Genomic DNA, 22,343 nt, shown 5'->3' on the forward strand with positions numbered 1-22,343 from the left:
GGATAGCAAAGGACAGGAGAAAAGGTGGGGGAGGGTTAGACCACTGGTGTAAGCAATGCCATGGACAATAGATCAACGGTTCATAGAATCTCTATTCAGATTATCATAACTACATCTATATAGGGACATCAAACAAACAAAAGTTTTAAAAGAATGACATTTTTCTCCAGAGACATAATCATTTTCTATTCTACTGGCACCTCTGATATCAGATGCTGTACCTGTTCACAGATCAAGTGCATATAGGTTATACATACTACCGCTTTAATACAGTGACATTAACAGAGTAAATTCTACACCAACAGATGAACAGTCTAGAATGCAATCTCACAAAAAACGCGTCACAAAAGTACAAATACTTTTCAGACCAATTCAACTTTGAGAGAATTATAAATCAGAGCATCCAGAATAATAACAACAAGATCATAGGAAGCAAAGAAAGACGGAGCATTCAGTGGCCAAATATACAGACAAATAAATACCCATTTGATGCTCTGTCGATAAGTGATATGGTAAAGTTACATGGTGATGACATGTTTCTGTTGAAAAGGCAACAGTCCTTTCTTGGGATACTGTTCATCTTAAAAAGCAAAAAGCCAATGTAGGACCACAGCTCATACTGCGTCTGGGTGATCATATACTGTATAATCAATATTTCCAAGGAAAATAAATAGTAATGCATTTGTAAAATCCCAAACATTGTTATGGGAGTTCGGGTTCTATGTGAATGGAAAAGTTTCATATTGAACAGGAAAACGTTCTCTTTCGTTCAGTAGAATTTGATACACAAAAAAAAAAAAAATGGGGATTCCACAATCTCTCCTTTCCTCTTCTCTCTCGTGGCCACCAATGGCAGTTGATAAAGTGACTGTTGCGTAAACAACAGCAACATCTTAAATAGGATCAAATACAAAGGGCTCCCAAGTGGCGCAGCGGTCTAAGACACTGCATCTCAGTCCTACTGACCCTGGTTTGATTCCAGGCTGTATCACAACCAGCTGTGATTGGGAGTTCCATAGGGCGGCACACAATTGGCCCAGTGTTGCCTGGGTTAGGGTTTGGCCAAGGTAGGCCATCATTGTAAAATAAGAATTTGTTAACTGACTTGCCTAGTAAAAACAAGGTTTAAAAAAAACGAATGGGGCCCTGGGGGGTGAATGCCCCTATATGCTGATCCTGGGCCAGTATTTCATTTTCCCCATTAATGGTTAGGATTGGGGGAAGGGAAACTGATCCTACAGTACATCTGTACTTAAGAGAAATTTCACCCCGGAGCCACATCCACTCCTCTTTCAAGCTGTTCTAACTGCAGTCTCCACGGCACCCCTTTACCTCCACCCCCCCCCCCCCCCTCTCTCCAATGGGCCTGGCTGCTAGCTGAGAGGCTGGGGGGCAATGCTGGAGCAGTCAGTGACCAGCAGGCCCACGGTTGAGCTGCCTGACAGAGACACGGCCACAGCCATGGTGCCGGTCCCCGCGGGGCTACTGCTGGGGCTGGGGGGGCCCTGGACCTGGGTGACGGCGTGGGTGCCCATGTGGCCCTGGAGCTGGGTGGGTGTCTTGCACTGCACCCCACACAGTTGGCACAGCAGCACCCCGCCGGCACCGGCCCCGCCGAACATGCCCCGTGTCCCTCCGCTCTCCTTCCACTCCTGGCCGTGGTGTTTCTGAGCGTGGACACGCAGATAGGTGAGGGTAGTGAAGCCTGGAGGGAGACGGGAGGGAGAGGGAGGAAGAGAGCGGGAGAGAGAGCATTGAGAAATAAGAAAAGGCGAGGAACAAAAGAGAAGGACATATGAGAGATGAGGAATGAGAGAGGGATACCTGTGTTACACAGGTATTCTCCTCTCCTTTCACACGTAAAAAATAACATGGAAGTCCACTCACTGCGGTTGCACAGGTGGCAGGCGTGGTGCTGTGATTGGTTGTGGACCCTCATATGATCGGTGATGTAGGCGGCAGAGAGGAGCTTGCCACAGATGTGGCACGGCACCTTCTCCTCGTGGCGAATCAGGTGGGCACGGAGACGGTCCCGCGTGGCGAAGGCAGACGTGCAGGTCTGTGTAGCACACGCGCCCGCACACACAAAACCATTGTTGAAGCTTGGACATTTTGACATTTTTCTTCTCCACTATATTTTAGAAGCTAAGCAGGTCAATGCCATTAAATTGCCTATAACACATTCAAAAGAGTGTATACATAGAAGCAAGGGACATACGACAGGAAACAAGTTTGAAAATAGGGAGAAAGAACAAGGCAAGAGTTCAAATGTTGTCCCCCACGAATGATGCAGTTTCTGGGAGATCAGTCAGTCAGTGCCAGAGGAGTAGCTTTTAAGTGTTTTTCACAAAATCCAAAGTAGCGTAAAATCCATCATGACAAACCTTATGCGTCCCTGAGTTAAAATTTGCTCCTTGTGAGCCGGGACCTATGTACCGAATGGAATGACTTTAGGTCAAACCGGTTGAGGGGCATGACCTTTCAAAGTTAGCATTTTCATCGCTTGTTATAGCGCCACCATCTGGCCAATCAGTGTCATTTTGTAAATGACTGATCTTTATGGCAAGACCCATCTGAGATATCGCAAGTGACTTACTAACTGTGACAAAAGGACCGAGACAGATTCATTGCGAGGGTCAATAATACATGCAGAGAGTAGAAAAAGACAGAGTGAAAGCGTTAAAGTGAGTTAGAAAGAAGAGGATTACCGGGCACTTGAAGGGTCTCTCAGTGGAGTGCACCTGTCTGACGTGACTGTTGAGGTGGTCGGGTCTAGAACAGACAGGAGAAAGGATTAAGATCCCACGTGTGTCTTATCGGTCATTTCTCGTCGATAGAGCTACCCTTGCACAACAGACGTCTCTTAGAACTGAATCCTATTAGAACTCCAGACTCATTTCACAAATGTGTGCATGTACATACACAGTACCAGTCAAAAGTTTGGACACACCTACTCATTCAAGGGTTTTTCTTTATTTTGACTATTTTCTTCTACATTGTAGAATAATAGTGAAGACATCAAAACTATGAAATAACACATATGGAATCATGTAGTAAGCAAACAATCTAAATATATTTTATATGAGATTCTTCAAAGCAGCCACCCTTTGCCTTGATGACAGCTTTGCACACTCTTGGTATTCTCCCAACCAGCTTCACCTGGAATGCTTTTCCAACAGTCTTGAAGGAGTTCCCGCATATGCTGAGCATTTGTTGGCTGCTTTTCCTTCACTCTGCGGTCCAACTCATCCCAAACCATTGCAATTGGGTTGATGTCGGGTGATTGTGGAGGCCAGGTCATCTGATGCAGCACTCAATCACTCTCCTTCTTGGCCAAATAGCCCTTACACAGCCTGGAGGTGTGTTTTGGGTCATGGTTCTGTTAAAAACCAAATGATAGTCCCACTAAGCGCAAACCAGATGGGATGGCGTATCGCTGCAGAATGCTGTGGTAGCCATGCTGGTTAAGTGTGCCTTGAATTCGAAATAAATCACAGACAGTGTCACCAGAAAAGCACCCCCACACCATCACACCTCCTCCTCCATGCTTTACCCTGATTTCTATTTTGACAAACATATCAAGAGTTTCAAGGACAACTTTAATCCATCTACGTAATATCGCAAAAATCAGAAACTTTCTGTCTAAAAATTTGGCAGAAAAATTAATCCATGCTTTTGTTCTAGGTTAGACTACTGCAATGTTCTACTTTCACTAAATAAACTTCAGTTACTGCTAAATACGGCTGCTAGAATCCTGACTAGAACCAACAAAATGTGATCATATTACTCCAGTGCTAGCCTCCCTACACTGGCTTCCTGTAAGGCAAGGGCTGATTTCAAGGTTTTACTGCTAACCTACAAAGCATTACATGGGCTTGCTCCTACCCATCTTTCTGATTTGGTCCTGCCGTACATACCTACACGTACGCTACGGTCCCAAGACGCAGGCCTCCTAATTGTCCCTACAATTTCTAAGCAAACAGCTGGAGGCAGGGCTTTCTCCTATAGATCTCCATTTTTATGGAATGGTCTGCCTACCCATGTGAGAGACGCAGACTCCGTCTCAACCTTTAAGTCTTTACTGAAGACTCATCTCTTTCAGTAGGTCATATGATTGAGTGTAGTCTGGCCCAGGAGTGTGAAGGTGAACGGAAAGGCTCTGGAGCAACGAACCGCCCTTGCTGTCTCTGCCTGGCCGGTTCCCCTCTCTCCACTGGGATTCTCTGCCTATAACCCTATTTACAGGGGCTGAGTTACTGGCTTACTGGTGCTCTTCCATGCCATCCCTAGGAGGGATGCGTCACTTGAGTGGATTGAGTCACTGACATGGTCTTCCTGTCTGGTTTGGCGCCCCCCCCTTGGGTTGAGCCGTGGCGGAGATCTTTCTGGGCTATACTCGGCCTTGTCTCAGGATGGTAAGTTGGTGGTTGAAGATATCCCTCTAGTGGTGTGAGGGCTGTGCTTTGGCAAAGTAGGTGGGGTTATATCCTGCCTGTTTGGCCCTGTCCCGGGGGTATCATCGGATGGGGCCACAGTGTCTCCTGACCCCTCCTGTCTCAGCCTCCAGTATTTATGCTGCAGTAGTTTATGTGTCGGGGGGCTAGGGTCAGTCTGTGTGAATTTAAGTATGCTCTCTCTAATTCTCTCTTTCTTTCTTTCTCTCTCTCTCTCGGAGGACCTGAGCCCTAGGGCCATGCCTCAGGACTACCTGGCATGATGACACCTGGCCGTTCCCAGTCCACCTGGCCATGCTGCTGCTCCAGTTTCAACTGTTCTGCCTGCGGCTATGGAACCCTGACCTGTTCACCGGACGTGCTACCTGTCCCAGACTTGCTGTTTTCAACTCTCTAGAGACAGCAGAGGTAGAGATACTCTCAATGATCGGCTATGAAAAGCCAAAATACATTTATTTACTCCTGAGGTGCTGACTTGTTGCACCCTCGACAACTACTGTGATTATTATTATTTGACCATGACCATGGTCATTTATGGACATTTGAACATCTTGGCCATGTTCTGTTATAATCACCACTCGGCACAGCCAGAAGAGGACTGGCCACCCCTCATAGCCTGGTTCCTCTCTAGGTTTCTTCCTAGGTTTTGGCCTTTCGAGGGAGTTTTTCCTAGCCACCGTGCTTCTACACCTGCATTGCTTGCCGTTTTGGGGTTTTAGGCTGGGTTTCTGTACAGCACTTTGATATATCAGCTGATGTAAGAAGGGCTATATAAATACATATGATTTGATTTACGGTGGGATCCACACATGCGGACATCATCTGTTCACCTACTCTGCATCTCACAAAGACACGGCGGTTGGAACCTAAAATCTCATCAGACCAAATTACAGATTTCCACCGGTCTAATGTCCATTGCTTGCAAGTCTCTTCTTCTTATTGGTGTCTTTTAGTAGTGCTTTCTTTACAGCAATTCGACCATGAAGGCTTGATACACACTGTCTCCTCTGAACAGTTGATGTTGAGATGTGTCTGTTACTTGAACTCTGTGAAGCATTTATTTGGGCTGCAATTTCTGACGCTGGTAACTCTAATGAACTCATCCTCTGCAGCAGAGGTAACTCTGGGTCTTCCTTTCCTGTGGCGGTCCTCATGAGAGCCAGTTTATCATAGCGTTTTGATGGTTTTTGCGACCGCACTTGAAGAAATGTTCAAAGTTCTTGAAATTTTCCAGATTGACTGACCTGCCTTAACGTAATGATGGACTGTTGTTTCTTGCCATAATATGGACTTGGTCTTAACCAAATAGGGCTTTCTTCTGCACACCACCCCTACGTTGTCACAACACAACTGATTGGCTCAAATTAACTTTTAACAAGCCACACCTGTGAATTGAAATGCATTCCAGGTGACTACCTCATGAAGCGGTTGAGAGAATGCCAAGTGTGCAAAGCTGTCAACAAGGCAGAGGGTGGCTACTTTGAAGAATCTCAAATATAAAATATATTTTGATTTGCTTAACACTTTTTTAGTGACTACATGATTCCATAATGTGTTATTTCATAGTTGTAATGTCTTCACTATTATTTTGCAATGTAGAAAATACAAAAAATAAAGAAAATCCTGGAATGAGTAGGTAGGTGTGTCCAAACTTTTGACTGGTACCGTATGTGCATGTGTGTAGACTTGTTTCACAATTGAACCCTCCCCCCTCCCACCACCCAGTCATCCCCATTCTCACCGTGAGAATCCCTTGGCGCAGTGGGGGCAGACGTAAGGTTTCTCCACCCCTCCTTGGTGTGAGCGTACATGGTAGCTCATGCGGTCTTTCCTCTTGAAGCGCTGCTGGCAGATGGGGCAGTGGTAGGGCTTTTCGTCCGAGTGGGAAAGCCGGTGGCGGTTCAGGTGGTACACATCTCGGAAGGCCTTCCCACAAGCCTCACATGCATGGTTCTTCCTCACCTGGTTGGGGCTAGGGTTGGGGTAGGGTTGAGGCCCCTGGTTCTGGTTCTAGGTTTGATGAGAAGAAAGGGACAGTTGGCTAGTGCTGGCTGTGGGGTAAGTATAGCTACTCTGGCTACATTGCACAATAAAGTAGGCGAGGAGAGAGCGAGAACGACATAGGGAGCAGCAAATTATTCTTCAATAATTATGACAAAACAGGCACCAACCAACCTGTACCATTGTCCCGGCAACCACAACTGCAGCTTGGAGCACCTGGGGCGCAGCCATGGTGACGGTCGCTGGGGCGATGGCCACCGCAACAGGTTGGCCCTCCTGGTTTCCAAGTGGGGAGGGTTGGGGGAGGGATACTGCGGGAGGAGGATGAGAGGGCAGAGAGAGGTGGAGGAGGGAGAGAGGGATTGTTTGCCGCCCCCCTCCTCCTCCTCCCTTGCTCCCGTCCTCCCTCTCTCTGGCTGCTCTGTCCTTCATTTTGATGCCAGTGTGCACCGACTGATGGCGCCGGAGGTTGTAGTTGTTCTTAAACTGCTTGTTACACGTGGCGCAGATGTGTGTGGGCCGGCCAGGCTTGGAGACGGCCTTTTCTAAAGGAGAGATGGAAAATAAAGAGAGAGGAAAGAGAGAGATAAAGATAGAGGGGAAAGGGAAAGAGGGCAAACAAAAGTGTGAGACAACGTAACTCCTGAAAGGGAACTAAGGGTAGAGATTGTGGGTTGGGATTCCTACATGGACCCGACATAATGAATAAGTAAGCTATTGGGTCCCTCTACATTTGTATACTGTAAGTTGTTTAGGATGAAAGCATCTGGTGAATGACCACCCAGCAAGCACATTTGGTTTCTTGGAAGTTGTGAGAATGTACGTTTTTGATTTCCCATTGGTTCTGGGAAGGAAGTCATACGTTTCTTGACCCCTGACCGGTGAAACGCAAAGCTTTCTAAACATTTTGAGAACAGAATTGAACATTTTGCCTGTTCTGTGAACATTCATTTTTATATTGCAAGGAGGTTCTGAGAACATTTTACTCTGGTTTTCTGAAAGTTTTCCTGGAAGGTTTTATTAAGGTTCTGAGAAGGGAAATTATAGGTAATTTGATGGTAATTAAATAACGTTCTGAGAACATGTTTCTGTAAAACTTTTAATAACACTGCTAACTAAGTTTGGGTTAACTGTTTTGAAATCCAAGCATAGATAGGACACATGGAAGTAAATTTGCTTAGGCATTAAACATGATAAACACATTTACTTTTAATTGTGGCACAACGTCAGTGAGGTTCAAACCTATGATCTTCTGTTCTCCATCTACAGAATTAGTCCACTGCGCCACCAGGATGAACTAGAATGGCAATTTTTTTTCACATTTTTGTCTTTTCAAACAGACCCCATTTCAAAGGAAACAACCACTCATTAAGATCAGGTGTGGCCAATTAGTTGGTGCAGCCAACACACTTAATAAGATAGAGGATGTTTTTAAATAACATTCTTAGAACATTCTCTGAATGTTACTAAAGATTTCTTGTTTTTTTTATGGAAAGTTTCCTTAACATTCTCGGAACAATTTGAGAACATGACTTTAAATAGAACCATGAGGAAACCTGTAGCAAACGTTATGCTGAAGTACTGAAATTCCCACAGAAGAACGTTGTTTCTTAACATTCTTGGGACAATGTGAGACCATGACTTTAAATAGAACCATGAGGAAATCTGTAACAAAAGTTATGCTGAAGTACTGAAATTCCCACAGAAGAATATGTTTCTTAACGTTCTCTGAACTATTTGAGAACATTCTCAAAGTCAAACCAGTTGGAGAACATCTGAGAATTGGAGAACATCCACATTTGTAATTAAATGTAACTATGTTTGAACTTTTAGTAGACGTAGTAGTTCTGTTAAAGTCAGGGGCACAACTTTCACTGGGAGAAATTGCATTTTTGTCCCCTCTTAGTTTTATCATTGCACTGTGATACCAAAAACGGCATTGGTATGTTTAGGACCATGCGGACGCCTTAGAATGGTCGGGTAGGCTGTTTGGAGGTTTCAGACAGCTAGATTTAGGACCACATGGACACCAAAGAGCGGGTGGATAGGCTGTGTGAAGGCAAAGCTTTTGAAAAGCTGGCTGGACCAGCACAGGAGAGTTGAACAGAGGCAGCTGCTCTCAGTGTGTATGTGTTGAGCTCTTTCTCTGAGTTGTAAAAGCAAGCAGAGCAGAAACTGGCTACTCTTAAGTTGACTGATGTAACTGGACAGGTAACTGCTGTTTAACTTAATAGAAGAAAAAAAGAGTGTTCCCAGTGCTGAACTAGTAGTGTAACTGATATGTAACTTTAGCTGATGTTTTATACCCTCTTGACTGAGGTGAATGAATTCGTTAGCTAGTAGTTACCACAGTCAGTTCATCTCTAGCCTGTAGCTATCTGTCAGATAGCGATATGAGGTGGCATTTATTAATATCTAACAGCTGTTTGTATGGAAATGTTCTGTAGCCTTTTTGTCCCATTTCAACAGAAGTAAATGAACTTCGCTAGCTTTCACCAGTTGATGTACCATCAGAGAGAGAGCTGGCCAAAAGAAGGTATTATTTATGCCTCATTCACATTAGACCCGAATCAAACAATGAAACCAGCGGCCAAACGATTGAAGACGGATAATTCTGATGTTTTTTGTTGTTGTGGAATGTGAGTTTTTATTCGAGGCAGTATAGCAATGTAATGTAACCCGGGCAGTTGTTGTTGCCATCCAAGATTAAAGGTATATACTGGGCAACTTTCATAAGGTCTGCATGCCTTATATGGAATACAGTATGACAAAAGGAGTCAGTATTGAAAACATGCCCACGTCAGGGGAGATACCTATTTAGGTAATCCCTAGGTGCTGGACTGCTCAGTCCTGGCCCTGGGGGTCAACCGTCCTGTGGGTTGTCACTCTGGCCTTGGCATAACACACCCAAAACCAATAATGAATGGGATTCTGGCCTTCTAGGCAGTGTTCCTCTGTCCAGTGTCCGTCTTCTTTTGCCCATCTTAATCTTTTATTTTTATTGACCAGTCTGAGATGTGGCTTTTTCTTTGCAACTCTGCCTAGAAGGCCAGCATCCCGGAGTCACTTCTTCACTGTTGACGTTGAGACTGGTGTTTTGCAGGTACTAAATGAACTGCCAGTTAAGGACTTGTGAGGTGTCTGTTTCGCAAACTAGACACTAATGTACTTGTCCTCTTGCTCAGTTGTGCACCAGGGCCTCCCACTCCTCTTTCTATTCTGGTTAGAGACAGTTTGCGCTGTTCTGTGAAGGGAGTAGTACACAGTGTTGTACGGGATCTTCAGTTTCTTGGCAATATCTCACATGGAATAGCCTTAATTTCTCAAAACAAGAACAGACACAAGTTTCAGAAGAAAGGTATATGTTTATGGACATTTTTGAGCCTGTAATCGAACACACAAATGCTGATGTTTCAGATACTCAACTAGTCCCTAAAAGAAGGACAGTTTTATTGCCTCTAATCAGAACAACAGTTTTCAGCTGTGCTAACATAATTGAAAGTGGGTTTTCTAATGATCAATTAGCCTTTTAAAATAATAAACTTGGATTAGCTAACACAACGTGCCATTAGAACACAGGAGTGATGGTTGCTGATAATGGGCCTCTGTACGCCTATATACACTGCTCAAAAAAATAAAGGGAACACTTAAACAATACAATGTAACTTCAAGTCAATCACACTTCTGTGAAATTAAACCGTCCACTTAGGAAGCAACACTGATTGACAATAAATTGCACATGCTCTTGTGCAAATGAAATAGACAACAGGTGGAAATTATAGGCAATTAGCAAGACACCCCCAATAAAGGAGTGGTTCTACAGGTGGTGACTACAGACCACTTCTCAGTTCCTATGCTTCCTGGCTGATGTTTTGGTCACTTTTGAATGCTGGTGGTGCTTTCACTCTAGTGGTAGCATGAGACGGAGTCTACAACCCACACAAGTGGCTCAGGTAGTGCAGCTCATCCAGGATGGAACATCAATGCGAGCTGTGGCAAGAAGGTTTGCTGTGTGTCAGCGAAGTGTCCAGAGCATGGAGGCGCTACCAGGAGACAGGCCAGTACATCAGGAGACGTGGAGGAGGCCGTAGGAGGGCACCAACCCAGCAGCAGGACCGCTACCTCCGCCTTTGTGCAAGGAGGAGCAGAAGGATCACTGCCAGAGCCCTGCAAAATGACCTCCAGCAGGCCACAAATGTGCATGTGTCTGCTCAAACGGTCATAAACGGTCTCCATGGGGGTGGTATGAGGGCCCGACGTCCACAGGTGGGTGTTGTGCTTACAGCCCAACACCGTGCAGGACATTTGGCATTTGCCAGAGAAAACCAAGATTGGCAAATTCGCCACTGGTGCCCTGTGCTCTTCACAGATGAAAGCAGGTTCACACTGAGCACGTGACAGACGTGACGGTCTGGAGATGCCGTGGAGAACGTTCTGCTGCCTGCAACATCCTCCAGCATGACCGGTTTGGCGGTGGGTCAGTCATGGTGTGGGGTGGCATTTCTTTGGGGGGGCCACACAGCCCTCCATGTGCTCGCCAAAGGTAGCCTGACTGCCATTAGGTACCGAGATGAGATCCTCAGAACCCTTGTGAGACCATATGCTGGTGCGGTTGGCCCTGGGTTCCTCCTAATGCAAGACAATGCTAGACCTCATGTGGCTGGAGTGTGTCAGCAGTTCCTGCAAGAGGAAGGCATTGATGCTATGGACTGGCCCGCCCGCTCCCCAGACCTGAATCCAATTGAGCACATCTGGGACATCATGTCTCGCTCCATCCACCAACGCCACGTTGCACTACAGACTATCCAGGAGTTGGCGGATGCTTTAGTCCAGGTCTGGGAGGAGATCCCTCAGGAGACCATCCGCCACCTCATCAGGAGCATGCCCAGGCGTTGTAGGGAGGTCATACAGGCACGTGGAGGCCACACACACTACTGAGCCTCATTTTGACTTGTTTTAAGGACATTACATCAAAGTTGGATCAGCCTGTAGTGTGGTTTTCCACTTTAATTTTGAGTGTGACTCCAAATCCAGAGCTCCATGGGTTGATAAATTTGATTTACATTGATAATTTGTGATTTCGTTGTCAGCACATTCAACTATGTAAAGAAAAAAAGTATTTAATAAGAATATTTAATTCATTCAGATCTAGGATGTTTTATTTTAGTGTTCCCTTTATTTTTTTGAGCAGTGTATATATCCATAAAAAGAAATCTGCCATTTCCAGCTACAATAGTCATTTACAACATTAACAATGTCTACACTGTATTTCTGATCAATTTGATGTTATTTTAAATGGGTAAAAAAAAAATGTACTTTTATTTCAAAAACAAGGACATTTCGAAGTGACCCCAAACTTTTGAATGGTAGTGTATGGTTCTCAGAACATTATGTGTGTGCTGGGCAGAAACTGTGATGTAATAAAAAAAATAATGAGTGAATCGTCTACATCTGTGACGGTGAGAGCAGTGCAACAATATTACATTTATTTGTCTTTTTTTCTCTCTCTCACAACCTCTCATTTTAGTCCTCTCTCTCTCTCTCTCTCTCCACCCCTCTATCTGTCACAAACATATGCAACAGACACAGGGAGTGTGAAAAGGACATTATTTCCTGAAGTAAGAAATCCCATGGTTCAGGGTGGGGCTGAAGAGATATCAGATTGTATGTGCGTGTTTTCAGCTTTTATATGTAAAGAGAGGACATCAAGGTGCTTCCGCTGAGTCTGCAGCAGCCGTGACTCTTGACAACAAGAAAAACACTCTCTGCCCCTCCACCCCCCTCCTATCCAGTAGTTTATTGTGGATTCCTTATGTGTTTATTGAATAAACATAGTGGTCCTCCGTGGCTCAGTCAGCAGAGCATGATGCTTGCAATGCCAGAATTCGATTTCCGCTGGGACCACGCATCATTTTTTTAATGTGTGTCGCTTTGGTTCAAAGTGTCTTATAAATGGCATATATTATTATTCTAATATTATCATTATAGACTTGTGGAATTGATCAATTGAGTAAATAGTACCTGATCCTGGCTGTATCTCAAATGGCAACCGCCACCCTATTCCACACACAGTGAGCTACTTTTGACCCGAGCCATATGGCTGCTGGTCAAAAGTAGTGTACTATATAAGGAATAGGGTGCCTTTTGGGATATAGAACCTGCATGCTCACCAGGTAAAGGCTCTTCATTCAGGGCGGCTGTGTCCACTGTGGATGGGGGCGGGGCTATGTGCTCTGTAGGGGGGTTCTGGGCGGAGCCAGACATGTCCGGAAGCAGCTCTGATTGGAGGGCTGTCTCAGACTGGGTCTGTGAGGGCGGAGTCTGGGGAAATGAGAGCAAGAATGAGCTGCTGAGGCTTGAAATACACATCATTGGGGGATCATGCCACCTTTGACCCCAGTCAGCACACACACAAGCTCTCACTCTTGCCCTCATAATCAATACTACAACAAATCTGTAAGGGGCACAGTTGGCAAATTGTCAGCTTAAGACTTATATGACATCACAAACATAATAAGCATGTGTATGATCTTACTCTGAAGAGTGAGACATTAAACACAATTTGTATCTTTCTTTCTCTGACACACACACACAAACTTACCTGAAACAGAAAATTACTCCAAGAAGAATCCATTTTGAAGCAGGATGATGTCAGATACTTTTAGTCCAAGAGTCAAAACTAGAAATATATATCCACCTGAGACTTGGGCGCCAACCAACCATAGGCTGGGGCCAACTGATGAATCACTCCACCTGCTATAATGTCTGCAGCCTACCTAGTTCCTCTCTGCAGTTTCAAATATCCAAGGTGAATATCTCTGTGTGAAAGTTTAAATCGCGGTGCATTCAATAGCATACATTATTATTGAAGATGAATGATCCATTTTGAAAGGCTGTCAGTTATATGACAATATTTTTTGACAGTAATGATAATGTTCAACTAAAATGTTGTTATATGGTGTGGGACGAAAGGATGCAACATGATATTATAACTAAAATGCGACAAAATGGTTGATGCATGCTTTTAATGAAGCATTTACAATGCAATTTACATTGTATATTTATATTATAGCCTAAGAAGAAATCCTATTCTCAAATCCATGCAAAATTTGGGTATTACAAATAACGAAAAATATATAAAAAGTAATAACAATAAGTTCGCAGTTGTTTGTAAATACGTGGACGAAGAGTCATTTATTTCGATAGCTCCGAGAGGCCAAAGCGGTGGTGGATTCCAAAGCCTCGGTGTTGCGTAAAATCGTGTCCCTAACTAGAGAGTCCCGATCGGCCGCAATCGAAAGCTTCGCCTCGGCTTTTCAAACGAGAGGACGACATCTTTCTTTTTTTTTTCTATTTCTCTCTCCCTCCCACCCTCGCTGTCTTTCTTCCTTTTATTTTTTTTTTACATCTCTTCTCCTCTCCCCTCTCTATCTATCCCCCGCCGCCGTGTCCCCTGTTTAAAGGGAAAGTATTTAGTGTAGCTTATGCACCCTCCTCGCTGTTCCCGTCTCCTCCGTGGCGTGCGCTGTTTTCAATAGACCCGTGCATCCGTCTTCTTGCCCCCGCGAGTTCGGCCGACATAAATACCTATTTTATCAACAGCTAGTAATGCAATAGAATCGCGTAAGATTTCCCCACTCCAAACTAACATATCACAACATCCTTATAGTGAGATAATATTGAGAATACCCAACTGGGTGACATCAATAGAAACGTATTAAGGCAATAAAACAAGATCACGCGCATCTTAAAGGTAAATATACATGCTACAGGTGCAACAGCTTCACAGTAATAGGACTATACATCAACATGACAAAAACGTTGTTGTTTTCAATAGATTGTTAAGGCTAGAAGTGAGGTAGGCTAATGCTCCAGAGATACTGGACTTCTTACTCATATCTGCATCTCTGGCTGTAAAATAATGCTGCTGCAAATTTGACTGTTGTAGGAGAGTTACAATGGTTATTCTATCAAACTTCAAATTACTGGAACAGTACACAAGGCAGAACAGAACATCTAGGTTAATGGTCAGTGGCCCAAGCCCAGTTCAGACATGAGGGGAATCAGATTGCTATTATCTCCAGGAATTTAACTTTTGGTTTATACTTTCATTTGTTGCGCTACTAGTAGTGCCTATTGATGTTCAGGAGGCAGCTACAGTAGCTGGAAGATACCATCTTCTGTTTTTAGTTCATTGAATGTATGTTATTTCATCTGGGTGCTTACATCACTGTGAGCACCCTGGTACTACTCGTAGCCCCCTTTCTTCTCAGTCCTTGAAAACACTGAGCAAGAACAACTTGTGCATTGAAGACTGATGTGTTTGATGTGTTTTAATAATATCTTTGCAGAGCTACATAAAAGCCCTTAAAGACAGCCTTGATGTCACTCTTCATTTCTTGGTTGTTCTGTGATAAATACCCTGAGTGTACAAAACATTATGAACAATGTTCTTTCTTTCCATGACATAGATTGACCAGGTGAATCTAGGTGAAAGCTATGATCCCTTATTGAGGTCACTTGTTAATTCCAGTTCAATCATTGTAGAGGAAGGGGGGGGGGGACAGGTTATAGAAGGATTTTTAAGCCTTGAGACAATTGAGACATGGATTGTGTATATGTGCCATTTAGATGGTGAATAATGGGCAAGACAAAATATTTAAGTTCCTATGAACGGGGCATGGTAGTCGGTGCCACCGGTTTGTGTCAAAACCTGCAACGATTCTAAGTGTTTCCACATTCAACAGTTTCCATTGTGCATCAAGAATGCAAGAATGGTCGACCATCCAAATGACATCCAGCCAACTTGACACAACTGTGGGAAACATTGGAGTCGACATGGACCAGCATCCCTGTGGAACGCTTTCGTCACTTGGGGGTTGCTGTGCGAAGTTGCCGGACTTAGAACACACTGTCATACACGTCGACTCAGAGCATCCCAAACATGCTCAATTGGTAACATGTCTGGTGAGTATGCAGGCCATGAAAGTACTGGGACGATTTCAGATTCCAGGAATTGTGTACAGATCCTTGAGACATGGAGCCGTGCGTTATCATACTGAAACATGAACATGGCAGTGAATGAATGGCACGACAATGTGTCTCGGGATCTCATCACGGTATCTCTGTGCAGTCAAATTGCGATTGTGTTATTTTCCATAGTTTATACCTGTCCATACCATAACCCCACCGCCACCATGGGGCACTCTGTTCACAACGATGACATCAGCAAACCGCTTGCCCACACAACGCCATACATGTCTTCTGCGGTTGTGAGGCCGGTTGGACGTACTGCCAAATTCTCTAAAATAACGTTGAGGCGGCTTCTCGTAGAGAAATGAACATTACATTTCTCTGGCAACAGCTCTGGGGAACATTCCTGCAGTCGGCATGCCAATTGCACACACCCTCAAAATTTGAGACGTCTGTGGTATTATGTTGTGTGACAAAACTGCACATTTTAGAGCCTTTTATTGACCCCAGCACAAGGTGCACCTGTGTAATGATCATGCTGTTTAACCAGATTCTTGATATGCCACACCTGTCAGGTGGATGGATTATCTTGGCAAAGGGGAAAACACACACAAAAAGGGATGTAAAAAAATGTGCACACAAAATTCGAGAGAAAGAAACCTTTTGTGCATATAGAACATTTCTGGGATATTTTATTTCAGCTCATGAAACATGGGACTAATACTTTACATGTTGCGATTATATTTTTGTTCAGTGTACATATTTTCCGGACATTGAAAAATAAGTATTTTCCCGGACGTTGAAACCGGGTTCATTTTCAATTCTAAATTAAAGTTAAAAATACTTATTTTCCAGAATAGCCTACGAATAGGAGTTTTACCTGACCAGGTCATCAGATCAGGAGAAAAATACATACTTTTGACCCTGTGGTGCCACCTCTGGATCATATTGTAGTTCATAAGGTAAAGGTTTATTTGTTGTGAATTAATCTTTCACTTGTTTTGCCATCCTCATAGAGGTTGAGTCTGGGATTTGCTGTATCAGGGTCCAGAGTCACATCCACTGCATCTTCTTCAGCATCAAATTGGGAAACTTCTCCATTCGGTTAAGACATTTCTCCTCAAGCTCAGAAAAAGTCCCCCTCACTTTTTCCTCCAGCTGAGACAAAGAGCTCCTCACCCCTCTCTTCACACCCCTTCCACACAGAGCACTGTGAAAACTGATCTCAGACAAGTCCTGGACCTGGGTGAGTGTGTGTGTGGTGGTGTGGGGGGGGGGGGTGCAGGGATGACACGTTCTGTAGGAGGTGGTCCCCAGTGATTTCCTGCTCCAGCTCTTCGATACACACTCCAGTCCATCTCTGCACGTTTCTTCTTCTCGTTAACATTCTAAATGTAGTTAGCCTGGCTTCTCTCAATGGTGCACACGAGAGCAGTGAAGACCTGCACGCCGTCTGCTATGTCAAGTTCTGCGTCTCTGTTGCTGAGCTCTCCGGAGTGTTTGAACTCCTCAACCTTCAGCTGTCGCTTCTGAATCATCTTCTGCGCCTGTGCTTCCAGCAGAGCCCTCCTTTCTCCATTCTCTTCCCAGAGGAACGGTGTGGTGAGCCTTGTAGTGTGTCTCAGTGCAGAACTGACGCACATACGCCTGGTCAGTCCTACAGAACATCTCCAGGAGTCTGTCATGCTTCTTACACATTCTGTCTTCCAGGCTCTCCACGGGGTCGATCAGCTGAGGCTGCAGGTGAGTCTCACAGAAAGAGGGTGAGACACACCAGGAAATGAAATTAGTGCCTTGCGCTTCGTCCCAGTGCAGCCGTCACAGGCCAGTTCTCCAGACTTAGTAGGGTGCCGGCCTGGGCTGCGGGTAGCTTTCCATTGAACTGATTTCCCGAACTGAGCGGCCATCTCAGAAATAAAAGTATCGACTCAGATCTGGTCTCCTTTCAAAAGTAATTTTACACAGTGGACACTGGCACACGTAATTGCTACCCAAGTACTTTCTGATGCAGGTCTTGCAGAAGTTGTGGCGACTGGCTCAGTGAACACGTCCAGATAGACAGAGCACTGGAACTGCTCTTCAGACAGCAGACTGCTGCAGGAAGCCATGTCTAGACAGAGACCAAAGATGAAATGATAAAACTATATTATACAATTACAAAGCATTTTACTGGAATTATTGGTATAACTTGTGATAATACTTTATGAATAGACACATCCAGCCTAGTTGAAGTGATCACTACATTAAACTGGAGACCAGTGGAGGCTGCTGAGAGGAGGACGGCTCATAATAATGGCTGAAATGAATTGGAGTGAATGGAATGGTATCAAAGAATGAGCCCCCAAAAAAGATGTGATTGATACCATTCCATTCCGGCCATTATTATGAGCCGTTCTCCCCTCATCAGCCTCCACTACTGGTTACCAACATTTCGGTGAAGTTCGTTTGGTTTAGTAAAACTGCTTTGAAACATTTTGCCTGCTTGACATTTCAAACTGAATAGGGACCAAACTTGAAATGAAAACGTTATATTCAACACTCTTTGGCTATGCTATAAGTTTCCGATGTTAGATCTACTGAACAAAAATATAAAACGCAACATGCAACAATTTCAAAGATTTTACTGAGTTACAGTTCATATAAAGGTCAATTTGAATAAATCGAATCAAATTGTATTAGTCACATGCATCGAATACAACAGGTGTAGTAGACCTTACAGTGAAATGCTTACTTATGAGCCCCTGACCAACAATGCAGTTAAAAAAAAGAATAAGAAATAAAAGTAACAAGTAATTAAAGAGCAGCAGTAAAATAACAATAGCGAAACAATATACAGGGGGGTACCTGTACAGAGTCAATGTGTGAGGGCACCGGTTAGTCGAGGTAATTGAGGTAATATGGATATGTAGAGTTCAAGTGACTAGATGATAACAACAGAGAGTGGCAGTGGTGTAAAAGGGGGGGGGTGCAAATAGTCTGGTTAGTCATTTGATTAGACTTTCAGGAGTCTTATGACTTGGGGGTAGAAGCTGTTTAGAAGCCTCTTGGACCTAGACTTGGTGCTCCGGTACCGCTTGCTGTGCAGTAGCAGAGAGAACAGTCTGGCTGGGTGGCTGGAGTCTTTGACAATTTTTAGGGCCTTCCTCTGACACCCCCTGGTATAGAGGTCCTGGCTGGCAGGAAGCTTGGCCCCATTGATGTACTGGGCGGTACGCACTACTCTCTGTAGTGCCTTGCGGTCGGAGCCTGAGCAGTTGCCATACCAGGCAGTGATGCAACCAGACAGGATGCTCTCGATGGTGCAGCTGTAGAACCTTTTGAGGATCTGAGGACCCATGACAAATTTTTTCAGTCTCCTGAGGGGGAATAGGTGTTGTCGTGCCCTCTTCGCGACTGTCTTGGATCATGTGAGTTTGTTGATGATGTGGACACCAAGGAACTTGAAGCTCTCAACCTGCTCCACTACAGCCCCGTCAATGAGAATGGGGGTTTGCTCAGTCCTATTTTTTCCTGTAGGCCACAATCATCTCCTTTGTCTTGATCACGTTGAGGGAGAGGTTGTTGTCCTGGCACCACACGGCCAGGTCTCTGACCTCCTCCCTATAGGCTGTCTCGTCATTGTCGGTGATCAGGCCTACACTGTTGTGTCATCGGCAAACTTAGTGATGGTGTTGGAGTAAATGCATTAGGCTCTAATGTATGGATTTCACATGACTGGGCAAGGGTGCAGCCATTGGTGGGCATTGGAGGACATAGGCCCACCCACTTGGCAGCCAGGCCTACCCACTGGGGAGCCAGAACCAGCCAATCAGAATGAGTTTTTCCCCACAAAAGGGCTTTAATTAAAGACAGAAATATTCCTCAGCACCCCACACCCATCCCCCATCAGACAATCCTGCAGGTGAAGAAGCCTGATGTGGAGGTCCTGGGCTGGCATGGTTCCACGTGGTCTGCTGTTGTGAGGCTGGTTGGATGTACTGCTAAATTCTCTAAAATAACGTTGGAGGCAGCTTACAGTGCATTCGGAAAGTAGTCCGACCCCTTGACTTTTTCCACATTTTGTTACGTTACAGCTTTATTTGTCCCTCATTAATGTACACACAATAACACATAATGACAAAGCAAAAATAGGTTATGATGCTACAAGCTTGGCACACCTGTATTTGGGGAGTTTCTCCCATTCTTCTTTGCAGATTCTCTCAAACTCTGTCAGGTTGAAATGGGGAGCGTCGCTGCAAAGCTATTTTCAGGTCTCTGCAGACATGTTCGATCGGGTTCGAGTCCGGGATCTGGCTGGGCCACTCAAGGACATTCAGAGACTTGTCATGAAGCCACCCCCACATTGTCTTGGTTGTGTGCTTAGGGTTGTTGTTCTGTTGGAAGGTGAACCTTCGGCCCAGTCTAAGGTCCTGAGCGCTCTGGAGCAGGTTTTCATCAAGGATCTCTGTACTTTGCTCCTTTCATCTTTCCCTCGATCCTGACTAGTCTCCCAGTCCATGTCGCTGAAAACCATCCCCACTGTCACGCCCTGATCTGTTTCACCTGTTCTTATGCTTGTCTCCACCACCCATCTTCCCCACTTATCCCCTGGGTATTTATACCTGTGTTCTCTGTCTGTCTGTGCCAGTTCATCTTGTTTGTTCAAGTCAACCAGAGTTGTCTCAGCTCCTGCTTTTCCCCAGTCTCTTTTTTCTCTTCCTCCTGGTTTTGACCCTTGCCTGTACTGACTCTGAGCCTGCCTGCCGTCCTGTGACTTTGCCCCTACTCTGGATTACCGACCTCTGCCCGACCTGACCCTGGATCTACCTGCCTGCCGTCCTGTACCTTGGCCCCACTATTCTGGATTATCAGCCCCTGCCTGCCTTGACCTGTCGTCTGCCTGCCCCTGTTGTTGCAATAAATATTGTTACTTCAACACAGTCTGCACTTGGGTCTTACCTGATACCCACAGCATGATGCCGCCACCACCATCTTCACCGTAGGGATGGTGCCAGGTTTCCTCCAGACGTGACACTTGCATTCAGGCCAAAGAGTTCTTTAGGTGCCTTTTGTAAAACTCCAAGCAGGAGTTTGACAAAAGGCAGAGGTAGAGTGGCTTCCGTCTGGCCACTCTACCATAAAGGCCTGATTGGTGGATTGTTTCAGAGATTGTTGTCCTTTTGGAAGGTTCTCGCATTTCCACAGGAACTCTGGAGCTCTGTAAAAGTCACCATCGGATTTTTGGTCACCTTCCTAACTAAGGAATTCTCCAGGGTAGTTGTTTAGGCCCCTTGCTTTTTAAATCTTTTACTGACGACATGTTACTGACTTGAGTAAAGCCAGAGTTTCTATGTATGCGGTTGACTCAACACATCAGATACTACTGTGACTGAAATGACTGCAACACTCAACAAAGAGCTGCAGTTAGTTTCAGAGTGGGTAGCAAGGAATAAGCTAAAACTAAAAGCATTGTATTTGGAACAAAACACTCACTAAACCCTAAACCTCAACTAAATCTTGTACTAAATAATGTGGAAATTGAGATGACTAAACTGCTTGGAGTAACATTAGATTGTAAACTGTCATGGTCAAAACATATTGATGCAGTAGTAGCACCTTGACTAATGTTCAGTCGGGTGGTCAAGTGCCACAAAAAAAGGACTTTGGAAAATTGCAATTGGCTCAGAACAGGGCAGCATGGCTGGCCCTTGGATGTACACAGAGAGCTAATCATTTGCGTGTCAATCTCTCCTGGCTGAAAGTGGAGGAGAGATTGACTTCATCACTACTTTTATTTACGAGAGGTATTGACATATTGAATGCATCGGACACTCATACATACTCCACAAGACATGCAGTCTCCAAGTCCAGAACAGACTATGGGAGGCACACAGTAGTACATAGAGCCATGACTACATGGAACTCTATTTCACATCAAGTAACTGACACAAGCAGTCAAATTAGATAAAAAAAAACCTTATGAAACAGCAGGGACTGTGAAGAAACACAAACATTGGCACAGACACATTCATACACACACGATAACATATGCACTATACATACACATGGATTTAATCATGTAGATATGTGGTAGTGGTGGAGTAGGGGCCTGAGGGCACACAGTGTTGTGAAATCTGTGAATGTATTGTTTTTAAATTGTATAAACTGCCTTAAATTTAGCTGGACCCCAGGAAGAGTAGCTGCTAATGCGGATCCATAATAAGTACAAATGCTGAATAACGTTTTTGGTACCCTTCCCAAGAGCTTTGCCTTGACACAATCCTGTCTCTGGGCTCTACGGACAATTCCTTCGACCTCATGGCTTGGTATTTGCTCTGACATGCACTTTCAACTGTGGGACCTTGTATAGACAGGTATGTGCCTTTCCAAATCATGTCCAATCAATGGAATGTTTATTTTTTCCCTGTAATTTAACAAAAGGTGGACTTCAATCACTGTTGTAGATTAACATCTCAACAGGATGATCAATGGCAAAACTTGTCAATTGTGTTTTGGATGCATCATCGTGCTGAGCTTTGTTCAATTTCAGGATCTCATAGCAAAGGTTATTTATATATATATATACACACTTTACATGTTGTATTTTTGTTCAGTGTAGTTAACGTGCCATGTTGCGTTTGTATTTTTGTTCAAAGTTTGCCAAAGCCTGAACCAGTATCTGGGCAGAGGAGATTATGAATATGACAAGATCTCCTCTCTGCCCAGAAAGCTACCATTCACCAGCTCTGTCAAAATATGTTCGTTACTCACCAGATATGCCTGCCCTGCCTGCAACTATCGTCACATACTGCCACTATATGCACTTCCAAAAATGTGTCAGTGGGGTCAGATATTGTGTGTGACATGAGTATGTACGCACGGAGACAGATACACAGTCCCCTCCCAGATTTCATTGTGTAGGACAATGACAACATT

At 44.6% G+C, this 22,343-nt stretch overlaps 1 protein-coding gene across 1 annotated transcript; it reads right to left on the reverse strand.

The window, feature by feature from the left end:
* Positions 1-74: 74 nt before the first annotated feature.
* LOC118384309 (myc-associated zinc finger protein-like) lies at positions 75-14,649 on the reverse strand. The gene is made up of 7 exons (XM_035770719.2): positions 13,057-14,649; positions 12,626-12,776; positions 6,630-7,000; positions 6,196-6,464; positions 2,709-2,772; positions 1,888-2,059; positions 75-1,705 (listed from the first exon to the last, which is right to left on the reverse strand). Exons 1-7 carry the CDS (start codon positions 13,087-13,089, stop codon positions 1,374-1,376), a joined length of 1,392 nt encoding a protein of 463 aa, XP_035626612.1. The 5' UTR covers positions 13,090-14,649; the 3' UTR covers positions 75-1,373.
* Positions 14,650-22,343: the final 7,694 nt, after the last annotated feature.

Source organism: Oncorhynchus keta, chromosome 5 (assembly GCF_023373465.1).
Source record: "Oncorhynchus keta strain PuntledgeMale-10-30-2019 chromosome 5, Oket_V2, whole genome shotgun sequence".
In the NCBI taxonomy this organism is placed as follows: Eukaryota; Metazoa; Chordata; class Actinopteri; order Salmoniformes; family Salmonidae; genus Oncorhynchus; species Oncorhynchus keta.

What these genes read in the sequence shown, in the direction of transcription:
- LOC118384309 (XM_035770719.2), bottom strand. Translation starts at nt 13,089, where the DNA reads ATGGATTCTTCTTGGAGTAATTTTCTGTTTCAG. An exon ending in GAATGAAGAGCCTTTACCTG is followed by an intron (nt 7,001 to 12,625) that starts GTGAGCATGCAG and finishes TCTCTCCTTTAG; the next exon opens with AAAAGGCCGTCTCCAAGCCT. An exon ending in TTGCCGGGACAATGGTACAG is followed by an intron (nt 6,465 to 6,629) that starts GTTGGTTGGTGC and finishes CATCAAACCTAG; the next exon opens with AACCAGAACCAGGGGCCTCA.